The following is a 15,455-nucleotide window of genomic DNA, read 5'->3' as shown; positions in this document are numbered from 1 at the left end:
TGGATTCTCCACATTACAATGTCTCATTCCCTGAGGTCACCCTTAATGAAAGAAACTTAACATTGCACATATAAAGAAGTTGCTTTTTGTGGTGTTTGTTGTGCTGCTTACCTGTATCCCTCTAAAATGCAAATAATTTACTGATTGGTACAGTTTTGTGATAAATTCCCTGGCTGGCATCGTTACTGCCTCTTCAAGGACTTTTTAAAGGATGTGCACATGCCCAGTGTAGGCAAACATCAATGTTAAATGAGTTTTTGGACATTTTTGAGTGCACAGAGATACTTTTATAAATGATGTGAAAATGCTAGTGAGGACAGAAAAAGCCTGCCATGTTTTATTATTATGAGGAGAAATCTTTGTGCTGCCTTGAAGTTGGGTGATCTGGGGACCTGGGTTCGCTTCCCGGGTCCTCCCTGCATGGAGTTTGCATGTTCTCCCCGTGTCTGCGTGGGTTTCCTCCGGGTGCTCCGGTTTCCTCCCACAGTCCAAAGACATGCAGGTTAGGTGGATTGGCGATTCTAAATTGGCCCTAGTGTGTGCTTGGTGTGTGGGTGTGTTTGTGTGTGTCCTGAGGTGGGTTGGCACCCTGCCTGGGATTGGTTCCTGCCTTGTGCCCTGTGTTGGCTGGGATTGGCTCCAGCAGACCCCCGTGACCCTGTGTTCGGATTCAGCGGGTTGGAAAATGGATGGATGGATGAAATGGGCTAACCAAACTCTTCAAACAATCCTGATTAAATCCAGAAGATCTGAATTAATATCTTTGTCATATAATACCAAATATTGCTTTCCCCCGATAAACAAACTTATGGTAAAGACGCTGCATTATCAGATGCTCTTTACATACAGAATACTGTAGGCATGGAGCATTGCAGTTGTAAAACTTGGAGTACAGTAGTTGGTGCTAGACTCCAATAACATTACTGGTGCAAACATTCCAGAACACAAAACAAATGACTGAAATAAATAAAAATGAATAGTTTTAATAAATGAAAAATGACCAAAATAGCATAAATACAGCAATCAAATTCTACCAGATCCTGACATGGAAGTGGCATCTAAAAATTAGATTTATCAACATGCTGCAGTTAAAAATGTTTCAATTAAACACAAACATTTACATTTTTCTAGGAGAGAGCCAAGAAATATCTTCAGATCTACAGTATATGCTGCCCACATTTGTAAAAATAGAAGGAGGCTATCAATTGTTGTAGCTACTTTTTGTATCTTAAATTTTAAAGAACCATCAATAAATACTGTATAGGTGTAAGTGTTACAAAAGACTTTAATAAGGAACCATTAAGTAATGGATTGACCATAAGATACCTGTTTGTGGATCAGTGGTTCAAATTGAAGCATGGAACAATATACCTTATTTAACATATTTTCATTGTTAGTATCTTAAGCCGTATATCTTTTGTAGACAATCACACTCCCTTCCCAACTCAAAAAGTAAGCTTCTTATATTTATATTTATGCCAGGTGCAAGTTTTCTTCAGGTTGGTGGGTACTGTAGCCCAACTGAACTTTAGGTTCCACGTAAACTGGCTGCAGTCAGAATAGTAAACATTTGAAGAAACAGCCAAAACAAGTGGGTTAATACTGTTATGATCATTCCAGTGAAACAGAACGATCAAACGTTGTAATTTGATAAAAGAATAAGGGCAATAAAACAGTATATGGGTTAAGCCAAAAGGTCTAGGCATGAGCATGGTGTGAAAAACAGGCAACGGTCTAAGTAAAACCAAAAGTAGCAAAATCAAAAGTGTTCAAAACAAAAAACAAAGCAAGAATCAAAGTCAAAATATTTGTTGCAAAAAGGTGCTCAGACTATCTTGTCTATTCCCCCAAAAAATCTTGAAGTCTATGACTTGTTTATCTTCAATCCAGAGTGTGAATATAACAAATACTGTGCACTGCTATTTTATATGGTCAGAGCACCAGCATGTCTCATGACCTCTGCATTGCATGTCTGGCAAATTACAGCTACTATGAACAGGATCGCTGTGTCTATGAACCTTAAATACAAGAAAATATTTGCAAACTGGCATTACATTAATGTTAGGGTCAGAACAACAAAGCGAAACTCCCAAAATTAGACAGTTCATAACAAATAATACATATATTGTGACGGGCGGCCACAGCCATTACCTGGCTGGGATACCAGCCATATGGAAGGACCGCATCAGCAGGGCACTACCTCCCCCAGAGCACTAGAGGGCAGCCCTCCTGGATGGCTGTGGCATCACGGATTCCCATAAAGCACACTGGCAGTTCGACTGTCGCACACCCTGCTGGGTTCTGTGAAGACCGTCAGGAGGAACCGCAGAGCACTAAATGGGGCTTTCACCACACCTGGGAGTGATTCCAGGTCTGATTAATGAGCCACCTGGAACACTACTAAGGTCTGCTTAAAAGGAGCCATGTCACTCCATTTGGGGAGCCAGAGTCAGGAGGAGGTGAATGAAGCTTGCTGGGAGAGGAGTAGAGGTGGATAAATAAGAAGAAGAAGAAGAAAGGGGTTTTGCACTGGACTGTGCATTTGGTGCTTATGTGCTGTGCTGGGGGAAGCAAGGATATAGCATTTCCCACATGAATAAAAAAGTGTGCTCTGATTGAACTTGTGTATCTGCCTGTCTGTAATGGGTTAGGGCAGCTGTATGCGCCCCTGGAGTTCACAATACACTCAAAATAAGAAAAATGCATATGACCAGATGTAAGAATATTTGCTAAACATTTTACTCAGGGTAAAATTGTATTTTTTCTAGAAATGGCCAAAACTGTACAGCTTGGTAAATCTATCTAATAGTGTACCTCTTGAAACTGGATATGGATACTGCAGACATACACATTCAAACCACCATTTTACTATTTCTGTCTGACATACTAAAATGGATACCCATGTGCTTTTAGGATCAACAACTGAACTGAACATGTCTGTGAAGTCTGAGGATAACCATTGTGTCTTACGGCCAGAGCCCTTGCCTGGCCAGGACGCCTCTACACTGGAAGGATTGGGGGAGGAAGCGCATCCATAGCATTACCTTCCCTGAAGTGCTAGGTGGCAGCGGTGCCTTGGACTCCTGCAGGGTTCCATGGGAGCTGGAGTTTGGTGTAGCCCTGTTGGGTTCTGCAAGTGTTGCCAGGGGCTGCTGCAGCTGCTGCTGAGTCCTTGTTTGTAGCACTTCCGCTATACCCGGAAGTGCTGCTCGAAGTAGACCAACGAGCACCTGGAGCACTTCCGGGTACCTTATAAAAGGAGCTGAAGCTGAAGCTGAAGCTTGCCTGGAGGAGTAGCGGAAAAGAGAGAAAAAAGAGAAATGTGCTTTGTGTTTTGTGCTGTGCTGGAACTGAGATGTACACGTCAGAAACAATGGAAGGTGTTTCCCACGGGGAAAAGAAAAAAAAGTGTATATTTGCACTGTCTGTGTCCCATGTCTGTGTATGTTGGGGTTGGGGTGGCTGGTGCACCCCCTGGTGGTCCACACTATGTTAAATGTCTTAGCCATTTTTGCCAGAAAGAAGGTGAAAATTACTTTCTACAATTCCAGATTCGTCTGCCTTCTGCCATACACTCCTAAAGATATATACTGTATACATATCACACCTAAAGCTATATACTCCTAAAGATATATACCGTATATACTTGCATTTAAGTTCTCCCGCAGATAAGTCAGGGCTTGATTTTACCATATCATTTCTGGTATTTTATAATGTCGGTCGTATAAGTTGAATGCAGAAAGCTCATGCTATTGGTCCAAGAGATTATGATATGCTAACGCCCACCTGAGAGAGTAATCACGGAGCACACTGACTTTTTTCTATGAATTGTGCCTACGTGACCACACGGTAATACCCGAACTATCCTGAAGCGGCGTTTGCACTGTTTTGTGTTTTTGTATCTCACACCCTCATACACCTTTATCGTAAGAGCATCCCTTATCTATGATGGAGTGTTCGATCAGAAGAAAATATGAAGCTGGTTTTAAATTAAAAGATGTTGAAGTGGCAAAAGAAATTGGTAATTGCACTGAGAAACTGGTGCAAGATTAGAGGAAGCAAGAAGATGTAAAAAAAAAAAAAAAAAAAAAATTAAGTGTCACATTTTTGAATGGGCATATAAGTCGGGGTCTGATTTTATGATCGATTTTTTGGGTTTCAAGACCCGACTTATACGCGAGTATATACGGTATATCACACCTCATTGTCAATAACATACATTTCCAATTAGTATAAACATTTACCATGGATACAGTTATGCTACTTACTAGAATTTTGTTGTTAATATTTTTATTGCTTCCATCAATGTTTTGTATTAGTGATGGTCCTTGTCTTATTCACAAAATCTGTATTTTCAAAAATGTCTGAGATTTGTTTTAGAACAATTTTAATAAACATTCAGTTTCTATCTTAGCATTCACTCACTCAGCAACTGATGTGGAAGATACTGTACCCACTTCAATCACTGCGCTTAGCAGCAATGAATGTAAATAAAAAAAAATTATTCCCATCATTTAAATACCAACCGGTAGACCTTTGGATGAATGGAGTCCAATACAATCAACTGCTGAATCTTGCAGAAGATACATTCACCACAGAAGGATAAGACCTGAAGCTTTCATTATCAATGATTTACCTCATTTACTTTATTTTTTATAACATCAGATACATGGATTCTGATTTGAACAACATATAATCATTATACCTCAGCAACTCCCAAACAATTAATTTCAGGAAAAAAAAATTAGATGTACAAAATTACTGCAGACATTATAACACCAATATAACATCTCATAGTTCCTGGAAATTAACTATAGTAAAATCTGGTAGTCCTGACTTCAACAGACCTAAGCCATTTACTGAACAGAAGGAGAGGGAATAGAGAATGTCAAAAAACACTTAGCACTTTTCTGGATATTACATTCTGGTCTAAAGAGTAATGTGAGTTCCCAATGAAACTGCAAATAGTGAATTTAGAGGAACTGTAAACCACCTTCATTGCCTTCTTTTGTCATTGCAGAAGTATTTCCTTATCAAAAAGTAAACAAGAATAGTGAAAAAAACAGGTAAATGCACCCTGTGACACCCCATACTGTATTAACTGTTTTGGATAGAACATTCTGTTTCTGAAAGTTTCCCGATTATAACGTATTTCTACATAGTCCACATTATAGGGTTGGAAATCATGAGTAATGGCTAGAATAATGTTGTTTGTGCATGTAAGTTTGTAACCGCATCTTATGTTTATCTCTAGGTTAGTCTACAAAATCTGAACAATTTAATTACCTACAGTAATTCCTATAAACAGACTGCATAATTTGAGAGGAGTACAAGAGTTGAGCCATCAGCAAACAGGTACATTCTCACTAAATGTACATGTGAAATGTAGCCATCTTTGTATATCTCATAAAGGAATAGTAAGAGACACCACTCATGGTTTGGTATAGTATCCTTAAGTTTGACCACTTGTTTATCAGAATCAAAAGCTAATAATCAATAAAACAAAGACCGTTGATATCTATGTATGTCAGTTAATCAAAAAGATTTTGAGGGATAATTATGCTAAAACGAGTGTGTAGTACATAAAGTGCACCTAAAATAAGGTGATTCTAGATTTTAACAAATATAATTTCCCCCTGAGATACTGCATCTTCCATCCATCTATTTGCTGTAAATATGTCCAAATACATAACTGACAAGAAGATTCCCATGAGTCACTCAGATATCACTATTATAACAACTGTCAAGTTTTCTAGTCTTTTGTCACTGAGGCAGCACTCGATGAATGTCTTTGGAACAGGTATTCTAAAGTAGTGTGGAACATTTTACTGCTGTAGCAAGAAATTAAAAATATCTCTAAAACTAGAAGCAAGCTGACCACCACATAATTTAAATATACAGTACAATTTGTAACAAGGTCCGGCTCAGCATCTGTTCCTTGTGATGAACACCTGTTTTACATCACATTACAAAGTGATACAGGAGAGGTGAGGACTCCCCACTAGTTGTGTTGTCTAGAGCTTTAAGATGTTATGCCTCAAGAATTCAGCAGAATTGATTTATTTATGTAGGAAACACATCATCAGGAGGCATAAGTATTTTCAGCTTGTAGTCAGTGATTAACTGAAGGCCTCAATAGACACCTCAAAGGTCAGTACAAATTGTCATTTTCTAATATGTTCTTATGCCGCATTTTTGTGTAATGAGAAATAAAGGGAATACAAACTTCCCAGACAGAAATTTCATGTGGATGCTTATACCAGAGAGACCATATTTGTTACCAGAATTCACTAAAATGTGGCATAGACTGGACCTCTCATCTCATTATATACACACATGCACGTATACAAACACACACATTAGCTCATTTAGAAATGGTATTTTGTGACTGAGTCGTATTAGGAACAGTGTAATATTTGTCTAATGCATTTCCTTTAAACTAAATTTTCATAAAAAAAATTTGTGAAAGATTTATATACTCTAGTAAAAATTAATATAAAAAGTAATTTTATCAATCATTTCATTAAAGTCACATGATGCATCTTTGAACATTTTGCAGTATATAAGAACAGAAATGTCTCTTCATGTTTCCTCTGTTCCAGCTGTCCACTGCCTTGCATTTTTATGACTGGTGTGGAGGCTGGGTTTCTTTTTATATTTGGGGGCTGAGTACTAAATCGTGATGATAGTGGCCAAAGGGGAGATGCAAAGAGCACCTGATAATCCTTGAGTTAGTGCAGTTAACAACACTCTAGGGTCATCTTGTTTCTAGTTAAACCTCCTCTCTGCGATTTGGATTTCAGTAAAACTTTATCAGATTATTTACTGAATTATTTCCAAAGAGCAAGTTATCTTTAAACATGTAAAACACTTGCTAGACATGATCCGCTATTTAAATCTCTTTCTGTTTTCCTTTTAAAGTGGTGGTAATCTTTCTTTGAAATTTACCTAAATCAGTTTCCAGTTTAATGTATCACTATTTTTGACAAGTTCTGGCCATCTTACCTTTGCAGCTACCAAGATTACATGTTATTTTGAGGTATTCCCAGTTAAAACCACTACTCCAGAGTTAATCTGTAGTCTATGAGCTTTTTGGTTTGGAGCTCTGTGTTGCATATAATTCCTTCAGTTTCAGTTTCTCAATACTTGAATACTCAGGTTCTGAATACTTGAATTTTCATGCATCTGACCTCTAACTTTGCCAACAGTCAATGTGACAAGTTGTTTTTGGGCTTAAAATGTGTATTTGGATACAATTACTTCTACATATCAGATTTTAGAATGTGGTTTTATGCACCAGCCCAGGAGTATTTCTTCTGCTTTTTACTGTAATGTCCACTTTCTGCTGAATCCTTAGTAAATAGCACTTTGTATTACGTTAAAACAAAATTGAATTACCATATACTGATTTAATTAGATTTTCTGAATCATAAGGGGAACTTCAAAAGTGCAAAACCAACTTGATGTTGAACATGTTGGGTCAATAACATGTTAAATAACACTATTTTTCACAACTTTGATGGATACTACTTTGTGCTATTTTGTATTGAAATATGCTCAGAAGAAAAGAGGAGGACAAAACTTGTCCATTCCAAAAGATAGTGGAATTCCATAGGTTTATTTTCTATAATGTATTCAACAGGACTTTTCATTTCTTCTCCTGTGATGCTAATTAGACTTCACTTTTCTTCATCTTGATTTCTACTGTAAAATAATTGCTTCTGATTATTAAACTGATATTTCTTAAATTCTACTTTAAAAAAGTGATTACCCATGTAAAGGTTTCTATTGCTATATTACAATATAGTTCAATAGATATACATCAGCACAGTGGTATACTGGAAGTAACTGGGCTTGAATCGTACATAGCCTAGTCACTGTTTGCTTGTTCCAAAACTATCTTAATTAGTGACTTTACATTAGCCCCGTATAAGTAAGTGTGGGTATGTGTTAATTTTATCTGTGACAAACCCCATCTAGGGTTGTCATTTCCCTGTGTCTGATAATGGCAATGGTAGGGTTGGGTTTCCCATGACTTTAGATTTGTTAGTTTGAAAATGGATAGTTATTGCTGATGATGTTGTATTGTTATTTACAGTTATTTTGAATTATTATTTTTCATATTTTATGTATTTTCTGGGATATTTGTAACTGTGTACCATTCACTTAAATCTCCTAATTGTCCATGTGGTTTGTGAGTTGAACCCCATTAGGTGATGACACCCTGATGTCACTACTCCTGAGCCCTCCCTTTGGCTATATAACCAGTGAAGAAATGGCAGAAACAGGAGAACATTGTTTATGAAGGAGATGTGAGTATTGCTATTTCCTTTGGATTTTCTAGCTTTCTCTTCTGGACTCTGAATTTGGGCTTGTTTGCTTAGTATTGCCTTTTAGGCAACTAATTTTTGTTCTTTTGAAGATTGTGGCATATATATATATTTTTTTTTTCTAACAAATCCTTCATTATAAAGATTCTTTGGTCTCCCTTTCGTAAACAGTCTGAGGGTTTATGGTCACTTGTATGGCTTTTGCTATATTTTGAGACGTTTTGTTATTTTTCCAGCTTGTCTTGTTTGGGGTCTGCTAGGCCCAAAGCCTGCAGACAGCAGATGAGGCTACCTGGACTAGGCATGAGTGTCCTTAAGCAGGCTGGTTATGTTATATTCCTGCCTTTACTGTCATTTTAGGGGGACTCACATTTATTTTTCTATACATGGGACTCCTAATCATAACATATGCAATATGCTTTGAGCATAGCCATTGTGGGGACTGCTATCTATATATATAAAATCCCTATGTGCGTCCAGGTGTCCGTGTGTCGGTGTCTTCTGGTGAAGTGCGCATGCGCGGGGCACGGTGCTATGCGCGATATTACTGTCAGAGAAAGTTACAGCCGTTTTACGGAAATACAAACCAGTATTACTGCGAGAGGAAATTAAAGGTACACAATACAGTGACGCATATTACAGCCACATACAAGCCAGTATTACTGTCAGAGGAGATTAAAGGCATATTACCAACGCGCACGCCTGTATTACCGGCAGAGAAAATTAAAGGTATATTACGGACGTAGGGACGTATATTACGGACGTACAAGCCAGCGGACATACAAGACGGTATCCTTCAATAAGGGCGTGCACAGGCATCCTTCAATAAGGGCGCGCACAAAAAGGCGAGCCTCAAAAGGACGACCTCAATTGGGTGCAGCGAATGAAGGCGCACGTAAATAAAGATCTGGATCTGTTGCTCTTCACATATTCCAGAGCCATTTGAACTAAATTATCTACGCGCCCTTATTGAATAGAGCCGCACAAGACAGTATTACTGTCTCTAAAAATTAAAGACACACAATACACGGCGGCAGCCCACGAAGAACGGTCAGCTCAGCAAGTAAACATCAACAAAAGAAAGGCTGAAAGAAAGAAAAATACGACCAACAAAAAGAATGAGGTCAAAGTCCCTTGCCATTTAATATAGACTGTTCCTACTAATGTTTATGCACGACTGTTCTAGCGCCCATTATTGTAACGGGCTAAATGACTAGTATAAAAATAAATTTAATTGAACTGATCAAACTAGTGTGTGACATTTTATTTCTGGTATTTTGCAAAAACAGAACAAGTGGCCATTGTAATAAAGTATATACATATATTCTCCCTTTACTAGTCATTGTCAGTACTCCCAATTGTAGAAATACAGTAATATGCAAAAATCTTAGGTCACTCAAGAAAATAATTTATAACCTAGCTAATGTCCTATAGTGTTTTCACACATAAACAAACACATGCTGCTCAGATAGCTAGCTTAAAAAAATGTCTTTGACAAGACTAAGACTTTTGCCCAGTAGCATAAATAAACAGGCAACTGTATGACGGTCACACACCTACAGTTAGGAAATTTCTTTGAACAAATTTGACAGATAAAAAACAACAGTTATATAAAGTACACCATGCAGTATAAGAGTTCTAATATAGTAGGTAACAATAGAAGCCAAATCATAAAGCTGGACCAAAAAACTGGATTTCAGAAAAAAATGTAATCTCTAAAAGTTTGAGTATAAGTTAGAGTTTTAGTAATATTAGATTAATTACATAATTTTTTCCTCTGGAGTTGCGTTTTGACAGACTACACATGTGGCTGCATTTTAATGGTTTCAACCATTCAGCACAGACAACGCAATGACACTCTGCACGCCGTCTCACATGCCAACCTATTGCCATTATGAATTGTTTTAATTATATTCTTAGAACACTGGCTGTATTTATAACATATTCAAACCTTTCTGTTAAAAACATTTGTAAGATAATTTTACAAAGAATGAATCATTTTAAAATACCCATGCTTTTGTAAAAGCCAAAATGAAGTAAAATTTGTTAAATATTTTCATCCATCTATCAATGTGCAACCTGCACACACTGAGTGACAAGGCTGATAATCAGTACTAGGTTCCTGAGGTTGTAAGAACCACCTTCACCACTATGCCAACATTGTTTTCTTTTAAAATATGCATTTAAATAGTAAATGAGTAAATTTAGCAAACTTATTTTTGAAACATACAAATTATTGTAATTAAATGGTATATTTTAAAGCATTAGTTTTAATTAACATTTGAAGGCAGTAAAAAAATGTTACAGAACTATTTGGATGAGACTACATTTTATATATGTTATGTCTTGTGATGTTATTTTGAAATGCTAGCACAACTCTTAACCAGCAAAGACTGGTATTACTCATCTATCTGTCTTGTTTCATTAACAGATGTTGTTCATATTGTGTTTCTGCACTAGCTGTGCTTGTGCTGTGGTGGAGGAATGAAATTCTAAAAAGCTACAAGGTGAGCCGAAATCCACTCTTTCGCTTCTTTGCACTGTATAACCTACAAGTTTTTGGACCATTTTATCAAATGTTTGCCATTTTCAAATGAACATCTACAGTGTCTGCAGGGTCTTCAACAAGTGAGTAAAAAACACATTTTTTAGAAGAACCTAACTGATGAATGCTTACTACGGTCTTCCACATACTTAATTAGTGCCTTGAATATTTTATCATGATAAACAATACAATGTTTCTCAAACTGTTTTGGACCAAGGACCGCTTTGCCAAAGTCAAAGTTACAGAGGACCAACTATGGCCAACAGTTACTTTTCACTATAAGTTCTGCCTTACAAATTTACATTTATTTTACTATATGGCATGTTTGTAAATAAAAATACTAACATTCAAATTGAGCAATTTTGAATTTTCATTTTAAAATCACAGATTTCTGCCAGTGGCTCACAATAACCCATTAGTCTTGCAGAAAGAGTAACAGCAGTCAGTCAGAATAACCAGAAGTACTAAATGACACAGGCCATAAGTGATTACCTTCATCAGGGGTAAGAACTCCAGGCTGTCATCAATGTGGACTAAAAACAGAGTCTAGCATAGAGACTGAGGTTGGTTGGAAGAGATGCTGCAAGTCAGAGGACGTGTTAAGATTGAAACAGAGAGAGGGACAGAGGGAGAAGGAGAAGTAGGAATTAATTACTGTAAGTGAACAGGACTGGAGCAGTAACAGCCACACCATACCAATTTAGTTTAGGCTTTTTGGATGTGAAAATGTCATACCAAATGTGCCAGGTTGAAATTCGAACCCAGGGATCTGTGATATAACAGTGCTAACCACAAAATAATTGTAATAAGAATGACTCAAAAATTAGGCCTTGGGTTATTCAACAGGTTAGCTTTCCAATGTACATTCAGATTAGATTTCTTTACGAAACCAGCATAAATATAAAAAATGTAATTATTTTTCAAGCAACTTAAAATTAGCACAAAATAAAACTAAAGAGTATAAATCATATTTTTGGAAATAATATTAAAATTCAAAATAGTTTTCAGTATATCTGTTTAAAGCTCTGTTTTAGACTCAACTCTAAAATGCTGGTAGCAATTAATTCAATTTAGGTATACCTAAAAATGTAGCTAGAATTCAAATATTATTGTCCATTTTTTACAAAAACAGAAAGCATAATTATTTACAGGAGCCGACAAGAGTATCACAAACAAGCAGCAGGTTCAGGACATTAAAAATTTTACTTTTCAGTGTTTGGTCATTTATCCACAACTGCTCAATAAATAAAATCAAAAAGGTGTACTTGTCCAAAATTGTATCTCCCTAACTCATGAGCCTCCTTTATCTAGTTCATAGTCATGAGGTACTAGAACTGATACTAGAAGCAGCTGGCTCAAGAAAATAACCAACTTTAAACAAACCCACACTCATTCATAATGGGACAATTTAGACTTATCAGTCAATCTAAAATGCATCTCTTAGTATGTAGGATATACAATAAAATACCCAAAGAACAATCCACACAGACTTGAGGCTGTCATGCCAAATCTACATACAGAGTGAGAGGGCACATGTTCAAACCCAGTCTCTGGATTTGTTATACAGGGTTGTATGCTGCTCTTAAAATGTATGTTTCCTCCATATATTCACTTTTCTGTAGTACTTGTGAAACAAAGTGGAAATCGAATATTTCAGTCAAGCCAGAAAGGGAAGGAAGTTTATTAAACAGCACAAGTCTGAGACTGACATGATATGTGATCCTAGAAGAGCAAAACATACAAAGAAAAAGAAAAGGAATGAAAGAACCTACAACATGGCTTTCCTCCAAAACATGAAAAATGTGATTAGATTTTTTTACTAATATTTACCCAAATTATTCTGCCCTTCCATTTGCATTCAGTTTGCTATTTGTCAGCAATTACTCATTGTAGATTCTATTTGATCACTATTCTGTCTAATAGGATTCTGACAGAAAGTGTGATCAGTCAGCACGTCTGTCACATTTTGTCTCCCTAGATTTTACACCTAATGGAGAAAAACTGATAAAACTGCAGAACACCATCACTCTTAAAAATATTTAGCACTGAACAACTGCTAAATGAGTAAATGCCGTAATTAGATCAAGCATGTCAACGAATGCCATAAACAGCACATCCCTGTGAAAGGCCTTACCTGTGAAACTGCTTTATAGCATCAAAACTCTGTAAACATTCTTGTTGCTTTAGGAGCCCTTTGCAGTGAACAGAAAAGACTTGCATTAAAAAAAGTGAGCCCAGTACGTTTGAGCATTCCCAGATGATGATCTGAAAATCCATTATAGAATTATGGGTTATATTTCCAGCTTTCAAATACATTACATTCTAATTGTATTTTTTCCTGATCATGTCCAGACATCCACCAAACCTTTATATGTGTATAAAAAAGATGAGTTATTTGGTTTCCTGAAATGCATGTATGCTAGAGACCAGTGCCCAATGCACATTACCCGTTTTAATGAAAAACACTCATTTAAATGCTTCACATTCTTGGCATCCTGTCAAGTGAGCACTCACCTCTTCATCTGCAGCCCATTAACAATATACCCATATTTTATACCTGCCTTCTCCTAGTCAGGCATATTTAGAACTGGAGCTATCCCTATTAGATTAGGAACAAATTGGAGGCAAGATTGTGTGGTGCTTGAGGTTTGGATTTCCAACCTAAGGCCAGAAGTGCAGTCCTCACCTCTGCCACATTGTGTGACCCTGAGCAATTCACTTCACTTCACTTCTCTGTGCTCTGCAAATGTAAACAACTGTAGTGCATCATCTTGTAAGTTAACTTGAATAAAGGTGCCAGCCAAGCGTAATGTAATACATTAGGAACCACCCCCATGGGGGATCCATTACACTGTCATTTCACTAAAGCAAGTAACTTGCACAAAAGTGCTACAATCATGTCGCTAAAAGACAAAATTCCAAAGAAAATGCATAATCAATACTGAAGATGTTATAATCTCAATTTCTCGTCTAATATTGTATTAACCAAAAACAATAAAATAGAGACCAAACAATGAAAAGAATGCGTTTCCTTACAACTAGGACAAATTGTGTAATATAATAATGAATGCAGGAAACGATCTTCTCTCACGTACTCTTTTAAGGTATTCTATTTTTTTAAAAAAAGGTTTACATGTCTATTGGTTGTCTGTTCCTGTTTTATTTTTCCCAATTTTTTATCTCTTTCATCGGTTTTAAGTGTAAATTTGTGTCTTAAATTCCACCTCACTGCCTGTTATGAAGGACGTACAATGAAGACCCGGTTATTGATATCCGTTAATGTGTCAATTGATAATAACGAGGGAAAAAAATCTTAAAATTCGCCCCTGATGCTTCAGTTTCTCCTCACGCGGGGTTTTATCTGAGCGCCCGTACAATGTGAGCGCGGCGCCTCGAACAGCACGACGCGATCGCGAGCCTCGCTTAGTCAATTTCCGCGCGTGGACAGCGACGAACGGGACACGACTGGCTCACTTCACTAGTCCGTGGTCGGGTCGCACACTCTTTTGTAACGATTGTGCTTAGCGCATTACTTTGAAATTCAGGTAATTTCTTTCTTCACTTCTAAAACATTAGTGCATCTGTACCGATTTGGTAGCTATGTAATCGCAGCATGGTTATTTACTTACCATGTTGGATAAGAATCCCACAGAAAGAAATGAAGAGTACGTTTGACGGTCCCATTGAGAACATTTTCCTCCAGCTGCTTGAACGCAATCTTCGCCTTCACTTCGACTGTTAGTGAAAGAGCACAGCGGCAGCTCACTTCTTTTTTTTTTTTTTGTACAAGAAACGGCGAGGCGTCTCCAAGCAGAAATAGAGACCTTGCTAATTAGCCGTCCGCTTTAGTCTTTGGGGAGGGGTGTGGAGCTAAATGCCTTTCTTCTTCTTCTTCTTGGCGGTCTTTTAAAATAGAACAGATACAAAGACAATTGAAGCGAATTCGAATAGCAAAAGTAGAGAACCTGCGTTCGTAGTGGATTGGACACTGGAGGCTGCGAGGACAGTGTATAGGAATTAGGTGAACGAATGATAAACAAATGAAGCGTTTAGTAGCTGCTATCACATTTACTTATTCAATATTACTATTTCATATGAATATATTTATTTAATATTAAAACCGGTATATACAATAGTTTACATAATTTGGACATATTCACACGTTTTAACATCATACAATATCATTTTCTAAGCCTGCTTAATCCTGAGCATGGTTGGGGTGCCTATTCCAGGACGCTTAGGGCACAAGGCAGCATCAATCCTTGTACAGGGCACCAGTTCATTGCAGGAAGAATACACATACATACACACACACACGGGCCAGTTTAGTGACGCTAGTCCACCTCACCGTCAGATCTTTAGACTGTGGGAGGAAACTGAAGCACCCGGAGAAAACCAATGCAGACACGGGGAGAATATGCCAATTCCATGCTGGGAAGACCCGAGACACGAACCCTATTCTCTTTAATGCAGCAGCGCTAATCATTGTTGTTGAATTGTTGCCCATCTTTATATCATAATGTATTTAATTTGGATTTTATTTGTATTCTAGCGATTGATCATTTTCAAACCCACTTCAT

The 15,455-nt window shown here is 37.3% G+C and overlaps 1 protein-coding gene across 2 annotated transcripts in view; it reads right to left on the bottom strand.

The window, feature by feature from the left end:
• The window catches only part of fbln1 (fibulin 1), a 132,606-nt gene extending 117,748 nt beyond the window's left edge, over nucleotides 1-14,858 (bottom strand). Inside the window, exon 1 of one of the 2 annotated variants that reach the window (XM_028804590.2) lies at nucleotides 14,505-14,858. In XM_028804590.2, the coding sequence (XP_028660423.1) occupies nucleotides 14,505-14,568 (64 nt within the window). In that variant the 5' untranslated portion in view covers nucleotides 14,569-14,858. The remainder of the gene's footprint in view (nucleotides 1-14,504) is intronic. The other variant, XM_028804597.2, reaches the window with a different exon arrangement.
• Between the last annotated feature and the right edge of the window lie 597 nt (nucleotides 14,859-15,455).

This window comes from Erpetoichthys calabaricus, chromosome 1 (assembly GCF_900747795.2).
Source record: "Erpetoichthys calabaricus chromosome 1, fErpCal1.3, whole genome shotgun sequence".
Lineage (NCBI taxonomy): Eukaryota > Metazoa > Chordata > Cladistia > Polypteriformes > Polypteridae > Erpetoichthys > Erpetoichthys calabaricus.
This window is presented reverse-complemented; position numbering and strand designations above follow the sequence as displayed.